Consider the following 25,445-nt stretch of genomic DNA (forward strand, 5'->3'; position numbering starts at 1 on the left):
AAAAATACTGCCAGTCTCATACAAAAACTTCAGCTCTTGTGGACATTTACCTGCATGTTTTCTAGGAATATATATATTTTGTATATCTTACCTCTACCACATAAATGACTGTTTAGTACGGCTCTGCAACAAGGCTGGATATGTATTTATTCCCTGCTAGTCAATAGGATTTTTTAAAAGAGGTTTATTTTAGTTCAATTGAACACATGATGTACATGTGAGCTTTATAAGTGTTAGTTGGCTAGCTTTTTATGCCTGTCTCATACATGACCCCACGACCATTGCTGGGCTTTGAAGCAAGTCCAAACCGTGAAGTTACAACTTAAGGATCCTTCATGTGATGCCTGGCCCCAAAAATACTTTTTCGCTTAGACCTATACATTGGAAATAGGTGGGTTTTTTTTTCTGGGTAAATCAGCCTTCCATTATGAACACTCAATGGTTCAATTTAAATCATCAGTTCTTTTTAAAGTTGTTAAATTCACTAATGGGTCAATCCATAGTTATTTTCCTCTGCATAATGAAGTGCTGTTGACGCGAGCGAGCCAAAATGAGCGGTTGGAACTACACAGACATGAGAGTGGTTTTAATCTTCAACTTTAATATTAAAGTTCTTGTTAAAGGAGCCCTTATATGCTCTTTTTCAGTTTCATATTTGTATTTTGTTTCTTTACTGTGACATGTTTACATGCTTTAATGTTCAAAAAGCTCTTTATTTTTCTCATACTGCCTGCAGCACCTCTTTTCACCCTCTGTCTGAAACCAGAGCCCAGTCTGCTATGATTGTTAGCTGGTCGGCTCTGTTGTGATTGGTCAACCGCTTAGAGATGTCCTGCCTATTAGACTATCTAGTATGATGTGTTGGAGCGCAAGCCAATAGTAGCGTGAGAGTAATATATGGCGCATTTCAACTACAGCGCGGTTTAAGCGTGCCGTGCCCGGCCCGTTTTTGGTTGCGTTTCCACTAGGCGTAGTTCCGGCTAGTGGGTACTTTTTCACAGTTTTCTGGCTCTTCAAAATCGAGGTTCTTTCCGGGCCAACAACCGGGCTGAGTATGCTAAACTAGTGAGAGAATCGCTGGCAACTACAACAAAATTAACATATTTTACCGTGATTTAATTGTAATACACGTTTCAAAATGATGCCGAAGTAACAACATACTGATACCGGTTAGTAAAAACCATGAATTAATGCTTTGACAAGTCTGCAGACAAGACGGCAGGCGAAAAACCTTTTAAAATGCGTGTTTTCAGATTGGCTAAGCTAACGTTGTATATGCTCCGACCGTCCACACTCACAACAACGGCCTACAGGCATAAATAAACCAGCGACTGTATTCGCCATGACACAGACAGTCTGTGGTTTGTACTTGTTTAACTTTTGTCTAGTTTCTGAACAGATATGAGGAGCTGTGAGCTCTGAGGGCTAACAGCTAATGGCTAATGGCTGATGTTGGTTTTGTGTTTCGCATTGAAGATGACGTCACGGCTCCGCCTACACTGCGTTACTATAGAATCTAGATAATACCCCAGTTCCTAAACTGTAATGGAAACGCAGCATAAAGTGAGCCTGGCCTAACAAGGCCTAATGTGGCCTAGCCATACCGTACTAAGCCGAGCGAGGCCCTGCAGTGGAAAAGCGCCAATAGTGATGTCACTGTATTGCGGAGGTAAACAAAGGAGTCCAATGGAGGCGTTTCAGGCAAGACGGGGGTGTGTGGGAGAGAAACTCCCTCTGAAGGGAACGTTGGGATTTTAGCCTTTGCAGACCATTTACATGCAGAAAAACCTACAGTATTTAACACACTATAGGACAAACCTAAATTTGTTCCTTAAATGTTAAAACTACATTTTTAATGAGTGTTTTGGCTATTTTAGCATCAATATGTAATCATAGTATTGTATAATTTAGCACCAGTGGCAGTGATGCACTTAGAAAAGTTACAGGAACATTGACTTTAATGAAACTTCAGCACATCTCAGTTAATGGCTTCATATTTACAATATCATCATTTGAATGATTTGACACAAATAAGGCATTTCAAGTATCGAAAACAACCTACAGTACTGGTATCACATTTTTGGTGAATCAATCATTTCGAGTGTAGCTGACATGTTACCAATTTCGACTGGTATAGCCATTTTAAGAGGTGATTTAAAGGCATACAAGAACCATACAAACAAAATGATAAACTGTACAGAATCAAGACACACAAGCTGTATTTGTGAAACGTCTTACTAACAATGCCTCTGTTTTATCTTAATATCATGTCCTTAAACTCATCACACTTTGGTGGTGTTGGGTTTTGTGGGTAACAAGAGGGAATATCAAGAATGCATTCAGGTATTTCAGTGATCTTTTTCCATCATAAAGTTCATGTAGACAAGAAAAGGACAAACATTTTATGTACAATATTTTTCCCCTTTACAATAAAAAAGAAAAACCTGAGGGCTGTCGACTACTGTTCTTGCTCGTCCCATGTCCTTTGATGTATTCCTCTCCGTGTTGGCGCTTCATAGTGATTATCTGTCTTATTGATATCTGAGGAGAGGCGTCAGATGCTCTTCTGATATTAATCCAAATGCACAGACATTCACGTTCCATCTCAAAGTTTGAAAGAAATGATGAAAATATATTCATTACAAGGTTACGATGAAGTTCCCCGCGGGCATCTTGGAGCGTCAGTATTTTCAGAAGCCTTGAGCAGGATGTGCTTTATGTATTCTACAGCTTTTTACACTTTAATCTGAGAAGTGTTCACATTTCATAATGCAACAATAAGTTCATTGTCTTTGTGATAATTGGTCCTGTGACAGTGCTGAAACGAGAAAGAAAGGCATATTTAAGTTATGAATATATATAACAGAAATTATAAAAATGGTGTCCCCTTATACAAAGCTTAGCAATATAGACATTTGAGAGAAATTAATTAGCTTACGAGGTCCCGGTATAAATAAGAGGCTGACCTGCTGATTAACTTTTCCACCAAAGGCGTTCCCTCGAGTCCTTTCTGCAATCTGTTAATATGTTGATGTTGTGTATGGCTGAGTGTTCTGACAAGAGAAAAAGCAGGAGGAAATTAAGGGGTTAGAATGCGTTGTTAACAAGTCAATCGGCAGTGAAATTTGATCCAGATACTGCTTTGTTTAGGCCACAGCGAGTGTTGAGCGCTGTGCATTTTTCTCGCCCACTCCTTTGCCATAACGTCTTATTTCCCGCGGTCAAGAGAGGTTATCTTACCCTTGTGGTTTTGATCTTGTTGCCGGCGTAACACATCCAGCCTGAGTTGTCAGGGAGCGTCTTGCATTCCTCCCCCTCCAGGCAAGGCTCCATCTCACACCACCACTTCCCAATTACTATGGATGCTACAGGCAACAAAGACAAGAGAAATGGTGATGCAGGTGCCTTTCACCCTAACAGAGTGCAAAACCATATAGCACGAACTGGCACTTCTCAGATAGATGGCTGTTAGGCGGAGTTGTCTATTGATAAGATGTCATGTTAAATGCGTCAGTAAGTAGATTTTCTGTATATGTCACATGTATGTGCTTTAGACAACTTGTAACAAAAGCAAAATTGGTGAGTATTACAATGTGGTTTCTCTATTCATTGCAGTTACAAATGAATGCGGTGGGTGGAACTAGGGTTTTCTTTCATTGAGTGAGTGGAAAGGTAGGTGTGACTGTGACTTGTGACTGTGACTTTAATGCACGCCACATATCTGCCGTCAGGAGAGAAAATTGCCTTAAATACAGGGTAAGTAGACAGTAAATGGTTTGTAATGTGTGACAGAGGAAAGGAAACTGTCGGAGCCGACATCGAGCAGCCTCCTATTCCCCCGGTCCGCTCAGAGATTTCAGTAATATTTGCAAAAGGATTCAAGATAAAAGCTGCAGGTGAGGTTTTCCTAAAGCCAATATGTGCTTTAGTTGTGTCAGACCCAAACACCAAATCCATTTCTTACAAGGGATTGATTCTGCGCTGCAGACATTTGTCAAAGCAGGTGGAAAAAACATGAAATATCTACAAGGAACATATGTAATCAACAGCCGCTTTTCTCTGCACCTCTTTGCTTTATTTCTGTTCTCCTCCCTGAGGTGTGCTACATTCAGCAGTTTGACTGTTGGAGTAAATCTTACCCCTGCAGATACCTTCTGCTGTCTGTCAGCAGCAGGGTTTGATTGTGACATTATCCCAGGTAATGTTAATCTTATCTGGGACAAGGCATTGCATGGCTGACTTATGTTTTTTTATTCCAACAAATCTCTGTGTCTGTAGAAAACATAGCAGATTCGACTGTCAGGATTTCACTTTTTGTATAATGCATTCTGTGTTTAGTTGAATCAATGATAACAATTGAATCATGTGTTTTTCTTCTATGTGGCAAATGTAGTTTCTCATGCAAACTTTGGACAGCATTATAGTAAAACAAATAGTTTCTGTCTGCTAAAATACTCACCGTCGACACATGAAGGTCGGTTCCTCGTGGTTCCCGCCACCTTCCCCGGCAGACAGGAACACTTGACCGTCTGTGACCGCTCCTCAATACGATTCTTATTACAGCATCGGTGAGCAGCCACTACTTCACACGTGCCTCCCTCTGATAAGAAGAAAAAATGATTTCAGTCAGATGTCTTGGGATGATCAAACAGGGCTCTCTGAAAACATCTAGACCCCTCAATGTGTAGACAATTGTGGCTAAACTCATTGTAGGCTGGTGTCAGTGGTCAAAAGTACATTTACTCAAGTCCTGTACGTACTTCAGTAGCCTACCACTTAAATATACTTGTGCATTATCACGTTTATTGCAAAAGATTTAATTTATTACATGTTACAGTACTTGTTACTTGTTACTTTATATGGAAATATTTTAGTTTTTATTCATTCATTTAATGTCCGATTTATGTAATTGAACGCTGAATATGTATGAAGTTTGAGACAATATCAATTATTTAATTAATTAGATGGGCATTTTTCAGTTTTTGTAAACTCATTAATTATAAAAAAACTGGTGTATTATTTGGGCCTACAAATAATTGGTACATTGGTAAACTATGGTTACTCGTATAACCTTTTATACAATGCAGTTCTCACACAGAGACATTTTCCCTCTTCACTTTTCTGAAAAATCCAAGAAAATCCAAAGATGAAATGTTTTTTGTCTTTCAGTTACTTTTGTAGGATTTTTATTTAAACACATTTAGTGTGTCAATTTATATTTACATTGCAGTACAATGACTTTTTATAAAAGCACAAGGTCAGAATACTTCTTCCTGTTTCTCCTGATCAAATATCTGCTTATAGTTGTGATCACTTTTAAATCTTAAGGCACCATAATGTTTGTCCTTTATCTACAGTGGGTATATTCAGAAATGCTTTATTTGCAACTCGAGCAGCAAAAAAACTGTTATAGCTGTACACAAGTTTGCTGTAAACAATAATAATAGTTCTTTACACTCTGTGATCGAGTTAGACCCCTGCAGCTTGTTGAATGTTGATGAAGAGATGTGTGAGAGCAGGCAGAATAAATCTATTCTCAGGAAGAGACGCCTGCTTCAGGGTTATCATGAATATGAACACTGGCTCCATCACGCAATTATCACCGAGCTACTGGCTCTGCCCTGAAGGCTAAGAGGACTGGACTGAACGGACTCAACCCACCTCCACCGCTGCCCCCCCCCCCCCCCGCTGCGATCAGACTCTCCACATATGAGAGTTTTGCAGCAAAGGGCCATCCAACAATTACATACACCCGTCACAAGATCAAGGAGGTTGTAGAGAGAAAGAGCAGAGAGGGACGAGAAGTAGCCAGTATTTTGGCAGTCAAGAGATTTTCAAGTCATGTTTGACAATGAGCTGTGGGTTTGTGGAATGTTTCATGGCCGGATTTGCATATATCGCTTTACTTCATTTGAATATTTTTGGTTTGTGGGACCCTCCTGTTGTTGAGCAGTTTCTTTGAAGTAGAAATGCAGTTAGTTAGAACAACAAACATTATATCACTGCGTAATTTAATCAATAAAAAAGCCAAGTGGTGATATTATTTAGTTTTTAGTTTACCATTCCCCTAATAAGCATTTCAAATTGGCATATATACAATGAATAACGCACAATTACATAGTATTTCTTAGTATTAAACGTTATAACTTATTTTATGAAGCATTCATAGCTGACATTATGGAGAACTTCACTCCGTTGTAATCCTATGAAATTGTAATAAGTAATTGATGGTACTGTTGTGTTTCTATGGAGAGATGGGTGCAGATTGGCTAAGTGGAAGCGATGACCTTGATGTCACGTAACGCTCAAAATAATCGTTGAGAGCTGCGCTCATGATTCTTGCTGACCTTGACGAGCAACCAATCCGATAACAGCTGAATGAAGCAGCACAAGCTAGCAGGGATTGTAACCTTAGAACAAAACATAGTAGCTGTTTTTACCACGAGGCCCTGTGCCCAACCTCGCAAAGAGCTAAACACATATCATTTAAATGCAGCTTTTTAGTCCAAAACCCAAGGAGTACTATCGTATATAATGACAAAGAAATAAGTGAGGCACCAGAACTATTCAGAACTATTTTCATGTCAATCAACTGACCAATAAATTGACTAAATATATATATTCAATGTTTATTTACTGCCTACAAATGTTGAATGGGAGCTATAAATTAAGCGTTTTCATTTCACGCATCCTGTTTTTATTTATTTGCCAAAACAACAGCTTGCCATTGTGGAGACTGTTTTGTTTCATGAAAACACAGTATTTGTTCAGCCCACAGTTTTTAACCAGCCAAACTAAGCCATGAAGTAGATTAAACTCAGAGGGGACAGGGAGCGAGAGTCGAGTGTCAGTTTCTGGATATAATTGAACCATCATCTGAGCTCCTGTGGGGATTAACCAACAGGGCCCCACTTGACCTGCTTGATAGAAGTAGATCAGGGGCTCGTCTCGCACTTCTCTCATTCCTACCACATCTCATTTTAGGAAAATCTTCTTTTACGTCTGTAAAACGTTGACAGAAATCAGATTATAATAAACTTTATTGTAGTTCATGTAGGATTCAGTGTTACTTCAGAGTTGATAGCTTAATGAGGTGAATGACAAGGAATAAGAAACAGAACTAGTTTCAAGGTGTTCATAAGATAACGCAGTTTTAAGAAGCGTAATTATTAGCCGAATTTCCACACAGCAGATGAAAATAATTCAGAAAGCATGTCTTTTTGATGCTCCTTGCCAAGTATGCCGTTGTCATGACTTCTGGCTCTTTATTTCAGAAAACATCAACAGCCTTTGGTTTAAAAATGAAAAATATCCAGATCTTGTTTCTGGTCCTTGAGACTGTTGCCTGCTGTCTAATGCTCTCAACAAAAGGGCATGTCTGCACAACGTTAATCGTGATGTACCAGTGGAAGCAGTGGGGCATCATTTGAAAACAACAGCCCACAGGGGTTTGTTCTTCTTAATGCTTCTCCTTAATTACGTAAGACAGCCCTAGATTTCTCTTTGATCTATTAAAAACACACTACGCAACTGAATTAACTTGCATTGCTTGTTACTAGCAAACAGGGCAAAGAATCGAGATACTCCTATATTTAGAAATCATCACCTCCGAAGAATACATTAAAATGAAATAAAAATGCAAATCAGTGTGCATGGTGTTGCCAGCTGGCAGGTGTACTGGGTACCTTTTTTTAAACAAAAGCAATGCAACACGGATGAGCAGTCTTCGAGTTCACCCATGGTTTCAGCCCGCGAGTACAACACGCTTCATGCTCCGAGACCCCATCTTTGCATTATAAATATTTCAGAGGGCGATGGAGAATAACATGGGTGGAGATGAACGTGCTCATCAGGTAAAGGCTGAAGCCATGCAGGGGTATAATTGTTTTCTGTATTTCCATTTCCATTATCAGTGACAAAGTCAGTCTCCCAAACGACAGATTCCGCTTGTGAGTATGTGTGTGAGTGTGTGTGTGTGTGTGTGTGTGTGTGTGCTTGTGTTCTCTCTCTAGCAACATTTTTGATTGACAGGGAACAAGGGTCCCACAGAAATTGTCCTCCAGAGGGGCCAGAGGTCACACAGGAGCAGAGGGTTTCAACTGGAACTGCTCTGTTTTTGTTGCCATGCTCTGTGCTCCTGCCTCTTTATTACTCTGAGGTGGAAAAAAAGAAGACCGCATGCAACCTGCGACCAACAGGGCGCATCTAATTTTTAAAGGCAAAAAGAGTCATAACTGTGTGCTGCATGAGGCAGAAGCTGTCGTGATATCTGTGGATTTTTTCCAGGTGTTTATTTCATATGATGATTTAGTTTCTGTGCTGACATCTTTCTGTTTTATTTGTTCTGGCTGTAGGAAAAATCCTCCTCCACAAATGTTAGTTTTGCAGCCCTGGGTCCACATGCTTTGACTCAGATTAGACTTGACTTGTTCTTTGACCATGTGGGTTTGTTCATGAATTGTAAGATTGAATGAATTGCCTAGAGATGTCATGTCCCATTTTTATGAATTAATATGAATAGTGTCATCTTAATATTTTTGATAAATTGAATTGCATTTGAATTGTAAAGTGCTTGGCTCCAATTGCATGTTCTTTCAAGAAATACTGGAAGACATGAACAAATTACACGGTTTTGTTCATTTGGTTTCTGCGATATTTAAATTCCCATGGTAGTGGAAAGGAATACATGATTGTGACTTTTCTAATTTGGTTCAATCTAAAAAAAAAAACACTGGATCTTACATTTCCCATTATGCAATTAAATCAAGACTTTCATATGATTCACCACTTCCCCCTAAATGCCCGGTTCTTCCACTGTCTCCACAGACATACACTTTATAAGAGGCAAAGCATTGAAGAGAATAGAAAAGAGGACCCAGACTGACTGAGAGGCTGACAGCTTGTGATTGCGTCAGGTGATGAGAAAATTACTGACTTCAATGCAAGTCATTCATTCTTGACCAAGGAGACGGCCGTGAAGGAACTATGACCACAGGGTTTCTTTGTGATATTTCTAGTTTAACTCAAAATAACTTCATGTCATCTCAATTCATATCATCATGAATAACAGTTATTCTATAGGCGTTTAATACATACAGTAATGCAGTTATAATGTTAAGTATACCAATCCCACCAAAAGCTACATGTTGTAGCTGATGGAGTCAGTTGATGCACAGTACATACACTTTTTAATTGAATTTGTCCATATCATGACACCTTATGCTTCTGCTCCACTACATTTCAGTAGGAAATAAACGTTTTATTCGGCTAGATTTATTTTACATGTTGTATTTCTTTTTTTCTCAGGCATACATTTTCTTCTTATCAAGTTGTGCTGTACCCCTTTCATTTTACTTGAAGTGCAAATCAATTCATTTCAATTACTTTTTTCATTTTCTAAAACTCTAATGAAATGATGTGCTTTGAACGCTTTTGTTTTAAGATACATTTTGTACTGTAAAAACACATTTATTCAAGCCATAGTTTTTATGACCCTATTGTGTTCAAAATTGTCTAGTTTAGGACTTACACATTTATAGCCCAGTCTGCTCTGATTGGTTAGCTGGCACACTCTGTCGTTAATGGTCAACCACTTAGGCTCGTGGTCGGGACATCTCTATCACATACAATGTGTTGGAGCGCTAGCCAAAATAATTGTGAGTGTTACATGATGTCACTATGTTATGGAAGTAAACAAAGGAGTCACATGGAGGCGTTTCAGGCAGGGCGGGAGTGTGTGGGAGAGAAACGTTTGGATTTTAGCCTTAGCAGGCCATTTACATGCACAAAAACTTATCAAACCCCAGAAAGCATTACAAGTTCCCTGTAAGGCAACAGAAATAATAATGTAATTACAGTTTTACTTAATTAATTACATTCCAATGCAGTCCTTGTTAATTGTAAGAATATTATTTACAAAAGTGTAATAGCACTTGTAATTGTGTACCCCAACTGAAAGGACTTCAAGGACTTCTCACTTTTACCCCTCACTTATTTATTTTAACATCCAAGTCCAGACCCCCTCTGCTCACAAATATCATGTGATATGATAGAAACTTCAGAACTCCAGCTACTAAACAGACCCAGTGGTGAGATTGATTTCATGACTACATCCCGTCTGTTTTATATTTAACTTTTAGGAAATAATTTGAATTGTAAATGTAGTCGAGGAAGCAGTCAGCTTTAAGTTAAAGAAAATCCACAAATAAACCTTGTGTTGAGTTTGTTTTTCTAAAATGCTCTCCCCAAGGTCAAGAATGAATAAATTACCTCAATAGCAGGCCTGTCTAATGATGTTCTCATCATCTGATGCTATAGCAGGCTGTCTGACTCTCATGTCTTACTGTAACAACTCTGGAGCTTAGAAAACATACTTAAATAATTTAACGGTGGACACTCAATATCCTATACGGGTGATACCTATTTTCAAAATATGTACATTGCTTTCCAACAAATATGTAAAAGTTGCATTTCTCCTCATCTTGTACCCATTTTCCTGTCTGTCTGGGCCTTCTATTTTATTCTTTTGATGCCTATCATCATTAAATGACTTATGTTCTGTCTGCAAATAAAGATGTAACACTGATGACAGTTGCTGTTCTAACGGTGAGAATAAAATAGCTTTTGTAAAACCTTTACAAACCCTGTGGCACACAACACAACTTTTCACAGAGGGATCGGCTTTGTTCAAGTCTCTCCCATGGAAATGTGTCAGAGCACTTAACTGTAATGCCATTATCTATACAAATGACAACACCTGGCATCAGTAGTCCCTCAGCTGCTGGGTGGAGACCGAGTGCTGTTGAGTCGACCGTCTCTGGCACAATGACTCACGCTGGAAGCCAACAACGCTGAATCAAAATCGGATGAGTTATGGACAGCAAGCCCGAATGAAGGGAAATGCTGTCAAACCATGCATGACATGAACGCGTAGCGCCAATTCAGAATTTCAGTGAATCTGCGGTTCTGCCTGCCTAATGAATGTGAGCAGGGTTCACGTGGGACCAGTAAATGACTCTTCAAACGTGATGTAACAGCCATTGCACAGAGGAAAATGGTCAGTCCATCTCAATAGAAATGTCAGCATGCAATAAGTATGCAATGACTCGCTGTCTGCTGTAATGAGCCCAGATTGTGTGGTTGTCTCCGGAGACTCTGATAGCAAGTATACCGTCTGAAAAGGCAACTCTCTTCTGCCATCTGTCCCAGGCGTGCGACACGGTGTGTGAATGAAACATACTATTTGTGCAATTTATAGAGGGATTCTGAGCATCCATCATTTGGGTAACAACTAAAAATCCAAGTGAAATATGTGCTTTATTAAATGTAGCAAATGACAAAAAGGATAGCAGCGAGAGTAGTCACTGTTGCGCTCGATATACAAACCCGATGGAAAGCCTAAGGGACTCAATTTAGAAGGTAACCTGCCTCTCTGGAGCTTTGGATCCCAATGATTGGCAGCCACTGGCAGTATTTGCACATCCTGTACTCAATGTGCGCGCTTGCACACACACAATGAAGTCCCACGTGATGATACAACCGATGAACTGTGTGACATTTGAATACTGGTGGTCTTTATAACCTGCGGTAAATTATTTTGTATCTAAAAAGTCATTTACAAGCAACAGCAGGCTCTAATTTTCAAACCACAGCAGTACGTGTTTTAAAGCAGCATGCCTGTCACCTTTTTTAATGGAAAATGCATCCAAGGTGACCCATAATAGGCTCCACTTTTTCTGTGCATGCTCTCTGCAGACATCCAAGCCAGCAGGCTACAGCAGTTGTGTCGCTGACAGGAAAACGGAGAGCCAGATTAGAGGATGTCAAATTAATGCAGTTGGGAGACAGTGAGAGGTACAAAACATGTGACTGCATGGTGTCAAATTGAATGAATTTTTTTTCTCTACTTTCTGTGAAAACATCTGAAGGCCCCGTAATACTGTTGTTATTCCACAAATAAATGCTGCGGTGAAAGTGAGTGACATATTGCTCGATAAACTGCGAGGCAAATTTGTTTTAGCGCTGACAAAAATACAGAGGACTTGTGTGTTATCGTAAATGATTGCAAAACGCTTGAGCAAACTTGAAATGTTTAGAGAATTAACAATTCTTGGGAAATAGCTAAGGTGTCAACACGTGAGGATATTTATACTTTAGAAACTAGATTTCTTGCTTTATTGTAAGTGCTTTGACTTGCTTGTGCACATGTATTTGTTGGAGCAAGAGTATGTGCTTGCTGGAGAGAAAAATCTGAACAATTTTACAAAGCATAGAAAACTACCAATTGCTACTCTAAAAAAAATCACTGTCCATGACAAATAAAAAGAGAATATCTTGAAATATGGCTGGCGGTTTTGACAGCATGTCACACAAGGAGGCTGCAAGATTGGTCCTGTGCAGTGGGCCAAAGATGGGTGATACTCTATTGAAATGCAAAATGACTACTCGCAGAGCAGAGCTTGTGTTGTTTTAAGATGCATGAAAACTGCATGGAACAGAGGAAGCAGAGAGTAGTGAGGATTTGTTTTTGCATATGCATGTATGCCTCAAAGGCTGTCGTGTGTCTGTTTCCACACACAACACAGGCCCAGAACACTGAACTTCTGATCCTGATCAAAGGCATTAAAGGCTTTTCTGACTCAAAACAAGGGTCTGCAGTAGTAAAACTTCCATGGTTATTTGGTTTTTATGTTTGAGATCTGTGAGCATTGACAATGGTTTACTGTGCAACAGCAATCACACGGCAGCTTTCATGTCCATTGAACACATAAAAAAGGCACATTTGATCCTCTTCTAGCACGTATTCTGAGTTCTGGGGAAATAACAATGTAAACCATGTCTTCCGTCAGTGTGATGTCATTCATTTTTAAATGTCAAGCTGTTCCTGTCCTTCGTTTTAGCCTTTTTTTCTCTGACTGGAAAACGTCCAGAACTGGTATTTAATACTTTTTGATCGCCTGTGCTGATGAAAGAGTTACATTCAGAAAGAATAATGGAAATGAAGATGGAGTCGGAGTTAGAGAGCCTTTAGAGAACAGCTGCTAGTCTCTGATGTGACGGCCTTCTCACTGCCTGCCAGACAATCTGCACAGGGGGCAAATGTGCCTTCAACATGTAAACCGTGCCATAATGCATAATACAAAGGCTAAACGACCTTCCATGCTGTATGATGTTCTCCAAAGGGTTGCTGGTGACGATGGTGAACACCTGCAAACTGATAAAGGGAAGGCAGGGTTTTGTACTTATTCAGTGTGATGCAACACTCTCTGGAGTGTCAACATTTAATCACATCTTCCTGCTCTTAAGGCAGGTATAGAACATGTGTCACTTTATGGTGTACTATTTACAGCACGTTTTAAAATGTACAGATTTATGTGATGTGTGACTATATGGTATCTGACTGTAATGGGAACTTATCCAATTGTATTTATTTGATTTCATTTAGTAATTTGATCTTCATATTTAGACAAAATATATTTTCCCATATTTGACCCCCATTACTCCAATCTCTCCTGGAAAGGTAATGCGATCCTTATTGTAAATACGCCACAAGACATATGGCACACAAAGGAGATGTTAGTGCAGGGGAAAATCCTGCAATAGAGCCTGATAAACCCAATATTAATTACTTTGCTGATTTCTACCCTCCCCCCCTGGAACCAATTAGTAAGTTGAGATGCTTCTTTTCAGTTTAATGAGGTCTAAGTAGTGATAATGAATTTCATTTTCCTGCCAAGCATTTCAAATGGGCTAAGGCATATGCCATATGAAATTATATCTCAAGCAATTCCCATTCTGCAAGAAGTATTTATTTCTTTGAGAAAAATCTGAAATAAGGAAAATGGGGCACATTTTTACCGATGCAGAAAATGAATTAATAGTGCTTTTTCTTCACGCTGTTGTCATTTGGGGATGGTTGGGTATTGATCACGTGACATTTCTCAGAATTGACAGACCTAGTTTTAGATCGATACAAAAAAAATGAATATATATACATCTCATAACTAGGTTACCATATCTTCAAACTTGTATCTAAATCTTGTTATAAATGGCCAACAGGGAAGTGACAGAAACCCAGTTTGTGTTCTAAAGAGCTGCCACTCCTTAAATATTCTCCACAAAGGGAGAAGGATAAGGCTAAAAATGAGGTCAACTTGTTTTGTCTCTCGAAGAAAAGGAGGCAGCGACCTTTGCCCATTTCAGAGAGCATATTTGCAGGAACAAGCCTCAGAATACATTAGACATGAACTGTCTGATACAATATTTACAGTGGGGACACAACGCTATCATTAGTTTAACAGTAGTTTTTGTTTCATGGGGGGAAATGTTTAATTAAAGAGGAGCCGTGCTCACACATGAACCCGCAGAGGCTTGTGCAACCACTGACATCTGCAATTACTGTGAAGTGTGGTGACGGTGGGATCCTCTCCATTGTCAGGGCTCGTTTGGAGATAGAAGTGGTTGGATTGTTTTTTTTTCTGTTATTAACAAGAGAAATTTGAAGTGTTCTCATTGTGTAGGGAACAGCATTCACTGTAGTCTGTTATCCAGTCATTCGGTGGGTTTATCGCTGTGACTCCACATGTAGGGCAAATATACACAGTCCACGTATGTATGGTGCTGTATAGTGCTTCAGATTAGTGGTTTTCACCCTTTTGTCATTGAATGCGCTCAAATAGTCTTCTTTTGCTTAGGAAGGTTCCTATGTGAAATGACCCGGGAGTATCCGAGTGGCAGCCATGATAAGAGCTGCTCGTATTCTCCTTGGTGCTTCAATGCTTCGTCTCTTATCTCCTCTACCATGAGGTACACTTGTCCATCCTTTACGAAAGGAGAGGAGAGATTGCCGTCCCACAATTCCCTGAAATAACATTATGTAAACATCAATAACATTTGCAGTCGCATAATTACCTAGCCAAAGATTCTCTTGGAAAAATTGTTGTTTTTTCCTTAAAAAAATTCTCCTTCACATCTTTCCTTGACCTCACAGCGTTTTGCATAGAGTTCAAGGAAAAGTGGTTTGGAAAATAGATAAGAAGGCGTTTATCTTTGAGTATTTGATTGGTTTCCTACAGTAACAATGACTTCTAGCGTCTGCACAGATTATCTTATTTGTACAACCATTTTGAAAAAAATACTACAGGAATTCCTTGAGTATAGTTTGAGCATTAGGCATATTAAAGCTTAAGTGCTTGCAGTATTCTTGTGAATGTAAATCCTCACAAATGATTGCATTCATTGTAAATGACTATGGATACTATGGAAGCCTGTTTGCGCCACAGGAAAAAAATATATTGACTTAGCTATCTCAATATATTGACTAGCTATCTCAATATATTGACTAGCTATCTCAATATATTGACTAGCTATCTCAATATATTGACTAGCTATCTCAATATATTGACTTAGCTATCTCAATATATTGACTAGCTATCTCAATATATTGACTAGCTATCTCAATATATTGACTAGCTATCTCAATATATTGACTAGCTATCTCAATATATTGACTAGCTATCTCAATATATTGACTTGGCTATCTCAATATATTGAGTTATATATATTTTATTGAAACAATTATGTCAAATACAGAATAAGGCACATAGACATCAATGTTCATCATATAAGCGGTACAACTTTATATTAAGGTACACAAATTAACCATCAACTAGTTGTTAATTAACATGCATATTAGCAGTATATTGGCTCTTTATTAGTCATTATAAAACACTTATTAATGCCTTATTCTACATGACCATATTCTACAAGTAATATGCCCTTACAGTAGTTGAGAGTTTTTCCTCAATAACCCTCTAATTAGTCCTTATTTATTGCAAGTAAGGAAGTTGTTGTACATGAGCTTTGGTCTTAATATGCTCTCCTCAATATGTCTAAATAACTCAAAATTAGGTATTTCTATCTAAGAATATGTTCCCTATTTTAAAGTGAAGTCTTGTTCATAACCAATAAGCTAGTCATTTGACTCTAATGGCGCATTTCCACTACACGGTCGGCCTCGGCCACACTCGGTACGGCTCGGTACGGCTTGGCCGCGTTGGGCCTTAACAGGGCCGACTCACTTCATGCTGCGCTTCCATTACAGTTTAGGAACTGGGGTAGTTACTATAGTAACGCAGTGTAGGCGGAGCCGTGACGTCATCTTCAATGAGAAATCCAGAAACACAACACAGCCGTTAGCTATTAGCACTCAGAGCTCACAGCTCCTTATATCTGTTCAGAAACTCGACAAAAGTTAAACAAGTACACACCACAGAGTGCCTGTGTCATGGTGAATACAGTCGCTGCTTTATTTATGTCTGTATAGGCCGTTGTTGTGAGTGTGGACGGTCGGGGCATATACTGCGTTAGCTTAGCCAATCTCCATCTAGAAAAACACGAATTTTAAAAGGTTTTTCACCTGCCGTCTGTCTGCAGACTTGACAAAGCATTAATTCATGGTTTTTACTAACCGGTATCAGTATGTTGTTACTTCGGCATCATTTTGAAACGTGTATTACAATTAAATCACGGTCAAATATGTCCATCTTGTTGTAGTTCTAGCCCTCTTGCCAGCGCTCCTCTCTCTAGTTTAGCATACTCAGCCCGACTCAGCCCTGTTTGTTGGCCCCGATAGAACCACAATTTTCTAGGGCCAGAAAAGAGGGGAAAAAGTGGCCCCGCGCCGTGCCGCGCCGGAACGAGGCCTAGTGGAAGCACAACCAAAAAAGGGGACGGCACGACACGGCACGCTTAAAGCGAGCTACGCGCTGCAATGGAAATGCGCCATTAGTGACCTGAACAGGTTCCCTATTCTAAAGTTGCCTCCTCTTCACACTTTGTAAATACATTATACTGATCATACTGTGTGACCTGCTTGTATGCACTTACACAATAGGTGTACTGTTCTCTCTGTGTTGTACTGTCTCAGTGTGAACATAGATTAAACAGCCAGCCAAACTCTTTTGAGAGCCAGGGAATGAGCAGCCATGCTCCTTTATTGACTTATTTGCAGTCCACTGACATTCAAACGGAGTGAAACTATAAAAAAAGAAGTTACAAGGCACTTAATGATCTCATACATGCAAGTGTAACATACACAGATTACTTGTAGAATATGGTCATGTACTGTAGAATAAGGCATTAATAAGTGTTTTATAATGACTAATAAAGAGCCAATATACTGCTTATATGCATGTTGATTAACAACTAGTTGATTGTTAATTTGTGTACCTTAATATGAAGTTATACCGCTTATATGATGAACATTGATGTCTGTGCCTTATTCTGTATTTTACATTGTTTCAATAAAAAAATATATATATAACTCAATATATTGAGATAGCTAAGTCAATATATTGAGATAGCTAAGTCAATATATTGAGATAGTAAGTCAATATATTGAGATAGCTAAGTCAATATACTGAGATAGTAAGTCAATATATTGAGATAGCTAAGTCAATATATTGAGATAGCTAAGTCAATATACTGAGATAGCTAAGTCAATATATTGAGATAGTAAGTCAATATATTGAGATAGCTAAGTCAATATATTGAGATAGCTAAGTCAATATATTGAGATAGTAAGTCAATATATTGACTTACAGGATTTTTAATCCTTAATGAAATTGAATGTAATGTATTAAAAGCTGTCAAATTACGTGCCATCTGTGACGGCACCTTTCACGATGTATTAACAACGCTTAAACAAAGTTGTAATACTGTGGATATTAGGTTTAACAAAATAGACCTACTGGGCTCAGGACCCTTAGACCAGTAGTGGAACGTTTTACATGTCTTTATACAAGGGACCCCAAAAAGGCAGAAAAATACCAAATGGAGGAGCACAGAGACCCCAAAGCAAACAAAGAGTGTACGTACGGCATGATGCTGTTCATGTCAAAGACACCTCGTTTAACATGTGTGTATCAGACCCATTGTTTTATAATCTGTCTCAAACCCAAATTCATATGCTTCTGTCTCCAGTCTCTTACTTGAGATTTCCAGAAATTATAAAAATAAACAACATGAACAATTTGGAAAAAGCAGCTTTTGTCAATTTTGCATCACAAAGGGTTTTTTGTTTTGCTTTAATTTTTTACAATGAATATAGTTAGTACATAGTAAATGTATAGTTCATTATCACCCAGATTCAGGGCTTTAAATGTGGGTCTTTACATATTTGTTTACTAATCTTCCCTTCTTTAAATCTATACCCTCATTCATGGTTTATCAACCCGCCCCCGGTCTAATGCAGAGACACAATTCACATTAATAAATGTTTTACACTAATTACCCTAACATCATCATTACACTTTTATCAACATGAAACATTTATGTAATACATAAACTGTGTTAAGAAGCCTCATTTATTTTCAGCTACAGATAGTTCTTAATGTTCTGCAGGCTCAATAGCTTTCCAAAATATTGTTTATTACGAGCAAAAGCTATTATTTATCCTGCAGTTTGCACACAACAAAAATAATAGTACGTGTGCTGAGCTTTTTTAGGACTATTTTGGGATTAAAGCAAGCTGAAGGCTTTTATCAGGTCTCAGGGTTTTCAGAGTCAACTATCCTTCAGCTATTTCAGCTGTCATCACTACATATTTAGAAAACTGCCACTAAACAAAACAAGGGGAATTAAAATCTCGCTAATGACCCCAAGAGGATACTCTGCTTCTTCCACCCGGAACAAAGTGGTTTGAAATGATTAACTAATAATGTCATACTGAGGGAAAATGTGTTCAGCTGTTAATAAAAAGCAAACATATCTTAGCTACAGGCTCAGCTTTATGTGCAGTCATGATAATTTGTTTTGGCCAGGGGGTGCAATTCATGGTAGCAGTGTGCTAACATAAATGAAAGTTTTAACATAATGTGGATTGTAACATTATATTTCCCATCAGCTTTTGTGAATTAACATTTGGTTTAGAAAGTAGCTCACTCTATCATGTTATGCAAATAATTACAGCTTTAGTAGTGGAGAGTAACACATATTGATATAGCACTAATAAAGATGAGTGGAGATTTCTTGCTGAAAGCCTCTAAAGATATGTAATGAAAAATGGTATACATTATGAGATTTACGACAGGGGAATAGGGTAAAGAATGTTTTTAGTTTTTACCATTATTAATAGTAGTTTAGTTTACAAGAAATCCCAGCAATAATTTGTAGCTTAATTGGTGTTAAAGTGGCCCTATTATGCTCATTGCAGGTTCATATTTGTTGCATGTGTCCATGCTTTAATGTGATGCAGCCCCTCGTTTCACACTCTGCTCTGATTGGTTAGCTGCTTAGAGATGTCCCGACTCTTAGCAAATCACGTACAACGTGTTGGAGCACTAGCCAATAGAAGCACACGCATACAATGATGTCATAATGTTACAGATCTAAACAAAGGAGTCTATTCAAGGTGTTTTGAAGGCAACAGGGTGAGTGGATCCACATGCACAAAAACCTATATAACACACAATAGGAAACTTAAAACTCCAAAAAGCGTAATAGGGCCCCATATAAAGGGAAATACTACAGTGGAATTTATGCACATTTTAATAATACATATCACAAGTCAATTGCTAACATTGGGACAATTATTTTTTATTATAAGTGTTATGTTTGAAAATCCAAATAAGTGATTATCTAATGCTAGCTTTTAGTCAAATTAAGGAAATCTACAGACACAAAGAGACAAAGTGACCAATAAACAAATCTTTCCAAAGGTCTGACCAAACTCTCAACATTTACCAGTGAATAAAAAAGTGACACTCCACTGTATTTGGATTTGGAAAGAATCCAACACATGTATAATGGATATTTTATATAATTGTTCCCCCTGTGATTGTCTGTCTGTGATACAAGCTGTGAACTCTGTCTGCGGTTAACACGCATTTTATTAATGCTGGGGGATTCTGGATAAGACAAGAAACAGCTGGTAGTCTTAAGACAGAAGCTGGCTGATTAATTGAGCTGTGGGCCACAGAAATTCATTTCGCATATAAGCGTTGTGACCACAAGCCATAGCCCCTGCACAGAATTGGCTGAAAGACTTCAATTAAACATGCTGTTTAAACAAATATCCACAAGCTTGGAGGAGCTCTCTCTTATGAATAATTCATAGCCTAGAAGAGGAAATAAATGGGAAATACTGAAATATGTAAAACCTATTTGTAGCCGTGAGCATACAGCAATAATTAGGGCACTGATTGTCCTCAGATTCATTTACTTAAGAATTTATTTTTCTTTCAGGGCTAACCAAGGAAATGACAAGAATAGTTTATTTCTGGTAAAATATACGATGCGCTGGCAAAGTAATTAAGCTGTGCTCCCTTTACTTCAGAGACTACAAAGCAAAGGATATTCACTTTTAAGAATATGGAGGAAGTTTCGAGTATTTATTGGGGCTTTGACGTCACAGTGGCATGTTTAACAACATCAGGACAATGTGAATTTTGAGCTCCAGATGTGGAGAGGCCTCGGGCGGAGGCTGCACGCCACTTCCCATTGGCACTGCAGCAGAGCAGCAATGACACTAGTGTGAGCATGGTTGAGAGGAGGGCTAGGGGAGGGGAGGAGGAAGATGTATGTCAAAATAATGTGCCTCCAGGATGCATTATATAAGGCTATTATATTGTCAGTGTCTAAAACAGTGCATAGAGGATACAACCTTTTGTTTGTGACAGCTGAAAATCCATTTTTCACGTTTGTTTCATTGTGAGCTTTACCAGCGAGTGGTTTCTTTTGTTGCAGCGCACTGAAGGAAAAAAAAAAAGCCCTGATCCTCTACTCCTCATTAAAGCTCCTGAAAGGGAGACATGAGGGATTTAAATGGTATTTTCGCTCTGGAAAGAAATACAACTATAGGAGCACCCCCTATTCTAGAAGAAAAGTGATATTAAAGTTGCATAATGTTAAAATTACACCCATGTTGAAAAAGGTACATTTTTAAGAGTGGCTGAGGAGGGGCTATAGCTGCTATAGAGGACTATCACAGAAGATAACAGTGTGAGGCGAGAGGAATACAGTGAAATGGATATCACACAGAGTTAAGTATTTATGACTTAAGTCTGAATAAATTATAATATACAGTGGATACTTACAAGTGAGTTACTTCTGCTTGTATCCCCGCTTCTGCTGCTCTGCATGTTATATCATGCTGGTTCACTCGCAGCTACACTTTTACAGCAACCGCTAAGTAAGAGATTATCCGCACAGTGTTGAGAATCGTTGACCTCTCTGTTATGAACAGGTTGACCTCGCAAAGCCGATTGTTGGTGGGAGTGAGTCCACGAGGGAGCAAGGCCACCTCAGGCAGTCTCAATGTACTTTTTTCAGTATTCTGTGTTATCACCTGCGCATGAAGCAGTGCATCACGAATGGCACAATTTCTTCCTCAGGATAGAAAAGACTGCTGCTCAACACATTCAGCTCACCTTTGTTCTCTCTGCAGCGTGTTTCATTCTTTGCTAAATTTCATAAAACTGAGATTGTACTCCTGTAAAAAAGTGTGATTTGTTTCTGCTGCAAAGCATGTTTTCATGTTTTCAATAGTTGGATCAATGGATGCAGTTAGTAGGTTTTATTTTGTCTAAAACATTGATGTTCTAAACAATGAGAATCCTCTTCCTGTGATTTCCCCCGGACGCGTTCAGGGGTCGAGAAACGCATGACCCCAAAAGGAACATCTCCGCCCGGCACTTTACGGATGCATGACAAACACAATCTGTTTTTCTTTTGTGCACAGTTCACGGTCTTTGCACCAAATAAATGCAGCACCTTATGAATCATACCGCAGAGAGCAACACAGCCTGTACCAGGAAGGCAGAGAACAGCCATAAGCGTATCTGAGAGAGTGGCAGGCAGCAATCTGTAAGTAGAGCTGTAGGCTGGAAAGCAGGCTGCCTTTTCCGAATCACTGAGCACACACAAGCATCTACTCAAGGGTCATCCAGCTAATGGACTTATGGACACGCATTCTTTGCAAAGCGGCTGTCAATATCTCAGTCCGCGAGTGGAACCGTTGCCTAAATGCTGTCAAAAGAAATAATCACAGAGGATTCGTTGGCAGTGAGCAACACAATGCTGCTGATAAATCTGTAATATTCCTGTCTTGTATGCCTTTTCACGCTACAGGTGTTTTCATTTCCAACTAATAATTTATCCTGAGGTTGTGTTTGTTGACAGAGTCTGAACGTCAGGTCGCAATTTAGCTGTTCCCCAAGACACTCCAGGTGATTGAATTGGTTTTCTAAAAAACATCCTCCAATAGATCTAGATGTATATTGGCAAGGACACAAGTGATCCCTCGGCCTCTGTAATCTCGATTTCCGCCGGTAATACCAGTCACCGTGAACTTGTGGCATTTCGCTGCCTTTAATGATTGGCCCAATGGTCTGCAACCAATGGCCTTCTTGCCACCAATTCATGACCCGTCAACCCCAATCCTGCCACCAATCCAACAGGCACACAACACACAGCAGAGAACAAATCTCCCGGTGTCAGAATCAATCCAGACAGGCTTCCCATCCTCCTCTCATAAAACTGGCATCTCATTTATCCAGGAGTGAGGAGTAGCCATACTATGGTAAATCGAATGACAGGGTATTTACACTTTTAGTGGCAGAGGCTCCTGAAGGATACAAATCGTTCACTTTGAACCATTTTTTTTCCAAAGAGGAACCTGAATGCACATTTAAAATATGAATTCCATTTCTGTTTTGGTGATATAAGAACACTTTCTAGAAGATGTGTTAATTGTGAGTGTATTAGAGTACTTTTTCTTGCTCAATACATGTGTGCAGACTTGAGTAATTGTAAAAATGAAGGTATTGGAACAGGAAGTCTTCTGACTCACTATATTGAGAAGACCCCTTGCTGATATGCTGGAGGTGCACCGGCACATAGAGGAAATAACAGACACCAAGGACCTGCATGCTCATACAGCTCCTTCTCCCTTTGAAGTTCTGACAGCTTTCGGCTTCCTCTCCTCTGTTGAATCCTGAGATCATAATTATTTACCATAACCACGGCACACATCCGTCTGATGAAAACAAAAGTTCGACCGCAATGATTCGGTCATATTCTATTCAGAGCAATTTCACAGGGACAGCAATCGCACAGATCAAATTGAGAAGGAGCAGTGTAGCATGAATATCAACGGTAATCGCTCAAGAAGGAAAGCACAAAGGCAATTATTGTCTATCTTTGTGATCTTCAGAACAGAAATCATGCTATCAGGGCCACATCTTAATGAAAAATAGCCGGTGTATAATGTGTTTGTTAAATAATTGGTTGTTTGTCTAAGCTTAACAGCTAATATATCAAAATGAAAGTAACAAATAAAAACCCACAGCGAAATAAAGTCTCGTTATTTTCTCCGAGCTTGTGACAATCTAATTAAACACATGAGCAACCACACCCAGGATGCTACAGCACCAACAGTACTCAAGGGGCGATGGCAGAAACTAAAGATGATGACACAAAATAAATATTTGCTTCTCATTTTGATGCTTTTTAAGACACTTGTAGTACCTAGAGAAAGAAGGGGGGGGGGGGGGGGGGGGGGGGGGGGGGGGAAGCAGCAGAGGACTCACCGATCATGTGAATGGTGGTTCGACCAGGCCGCGTCCCATGGTGCGTTTGGATGGTGTCGTAGAAAGTGGCCTGACACAGCTGAATGGCAGTCACACTGACCCAGAGGCACAGGCACATCAGCCAGGACATGACAGGACACATCTGCTAAGGACCGAGTCAAACAGAATACATCACGTTCTCATCATATGACCTTAAACCCCCCCCCCCCCTAAACATGCTCACACACACTTCTGCAGTCGCTAATAAAATAAATGAATACATTTCGTAATTTTGCACAGTTAACTTCTGTCTATAATTGGTCTTTTAGTCATCGGAATTTATCATTTGCATGGTTATATAAGTATGACTTCTTCACTGTTTCTTCTTCCTAGTTTGCCCTGTCTTGTCCCGGAGCCACAACGCTGCAAATGTGGAGTGATCCTTGGGGAGTTTTTTCCCCATGCAGCAGAGATTTCCCCTGACAGGCTGACTCCCTTCAACTCCTGAGCTGTGCTCCTGCCTCAAAACCTAAATCAAACTTAAAGAAAGATAAGAATTTGCGAGCAGCTGGCTGCCGAGGCTTTTCTGTAACTGTCAGAATAATGTGACGGTGACACAGCGGTAATGGGAATCAAAAGCCTTGTAATGTTTTCACCATGCCGTTTAGAAAAAAAAGAAAGAAACCGAACAGTGAGGGATGCTTGTGGTCATATAGGAGAAGGGTGGCTGTGATGGAAGTCCATGAAGGAGAAAATAAGTGTTTCAGCCCTGAAATCATTCTCCATTTATTCACAGCAGCAAAACAATTTACCATCATTTTAAAGGCTGTACTTCCTACATATATATATATGTTATATATGTATATAACATGTATTTCTTCAGGATATGATTTAAAAATCATGTTGAATTTTTCCAGGTGCATAAAAACTTGGAAAAATAACGTACAGCCTCGACTGTTAAGGTGATAAAAGTAGTGCGTTCTCCAGATTAAACTCCTGATTGCAGAATACTTTTTAAGCCCTTTTACATCTTCAATGTACTTTTAAGTAACACTAAAAAAGAATGGGAAAAAGCTAAATGGATGATCAAACACCTTAAATTAAATTGCAAGACTTTTAAAATCTGAGTTATTCTAATGTAAATATCAACAATTGGCTAGAGAACATATTGTGCATATTTCAGATTTAAATTCAAACTGATTTATATACAAAATGTATGATTTGCCAGTTTCCTGCAAAAGAGGTACATCTCTTGACAATGACATGATTCATTTTTTTGCCCCGAGTGTAAAAAAAGAAGAAAATCTTACCTGAGCAACCCAACAGAGAGAGTATAAATATCTCAACAGAATGACATAAATCCATCCATAACGCTGCTCATGATGATACCATCCAATAACTCTGAATTAAGCTCGAGGAGGGAACTCCAGTGACTCTGCCTCCCTGCTCCTCACTTTGATAGCAACAGTCCCGTGATTCAGAAATGACCGTCAAGCCGGAGTCAGAAAATAGATTTACAGCTCTTTCAATTCCACCTTTGAAATATCACTGCTTCCCCTTGATGATCTGCTCCCACTGACACTGAATTCATTTGCCCCTTCGCATTTATAGGCACATGCAGAGTGCTCCTTAATTAACTGTAGTGGAATCTCTTCTTTCACCGTCTGCATCCTTCCAGTGAGAGGCAGCCTCTGAGCAGCGGCTCTCGCTGAGTCCCCCCTCAGCGAGCACTAAGAAACAAATGTTCCCGTGCAGCCTGGCTGTGTGTAAAGACTGTATCACATGTCTTAAAGCCAGACTGCCTCTGGATTAGATGGCATGGGAGGACTCCACCTGATCATATGCTTCTGACAAATGCAAATCAGGGAAACTGGCACC

The 25,445-nt window shown here is 39.3% G+C and overlaps 1 protein-coding gene across 1 annotated transcript; it reads right to left on the reverse strand.

Moving 5' to 3' along the window:
• Nucleotides 1-1,951: 1,951 nt before the first annotated feature.
• On the reverse strand, nucleotides 1,952-24,923 carry LOC117479359 (chemokine-like protein TAFA-1). The gene is made up of 6 exons (XM_034126288.1): nucleotides 24,878-24,923; nucleotides 23,589-23,730; nucleotides 4,460-4,600; nucleotides 3,241-3,365; nucleotides 2,967-3,053; nucleotides 1,952-2,818 (listed from the first exon to the last, which is right to left on the reverse strand). The coding sequence occupies exons 2-5, from the start codon at nucleotides 23,728-23,730 to the stop codon at nucleotides 3,021-3,023; spliced, it is 441 nt and encodes a 146-aa protein (XP_033982179.1). The 5' UTR covers nucleotides 24,878-24,923; the 3' UTR covers nucleotides 1,952-2,818; nucleotides 2,967-3,020.
• Nucleotides 24,924-25,445: the final 522 nt, after the last annotated feature.

Source organism: Trematomus bernacchii, unplaced genomic scaffold (genome assembly GCF_902827165.1).
Source record: "Trematomus bernacchii unplaced genomic scaffold, fTreBer1.1, whole genome shotgun sequence".
Classification (NCBI taxonomy): Eukaryota; Metazoa; Chordata; class Actinopteri; order Perciformes; family Nototheniidae; genus Trematomus; species Trematomus bernacchii.

Excerpts from the sequence above, each read along its gene's own strand:
- LOC117479359 (XM_034126288.1), bottom strand. The coding sequence starts at position 23,730 with ATGTGTCCTGTCATGTCCTGGCTGATGTGCCTGTGCCTCTGGGTCAGT. Across the intron at positions 4,601-23,588 it reads AACCACCATTCACATGATCG|AGGGAGGCACGTGTGAAGTA; the intron begins GTGAGTCCTCTG and ends TCTTCTTATCAG. Across the intron at positions 3,366-4,459 it reads CCGACCTTCATGTGTCGACG|CATCCATAGTAATTGGGAAG; the intron begins GTGAGTATTTTA and ends TGTTGCCTGTAG.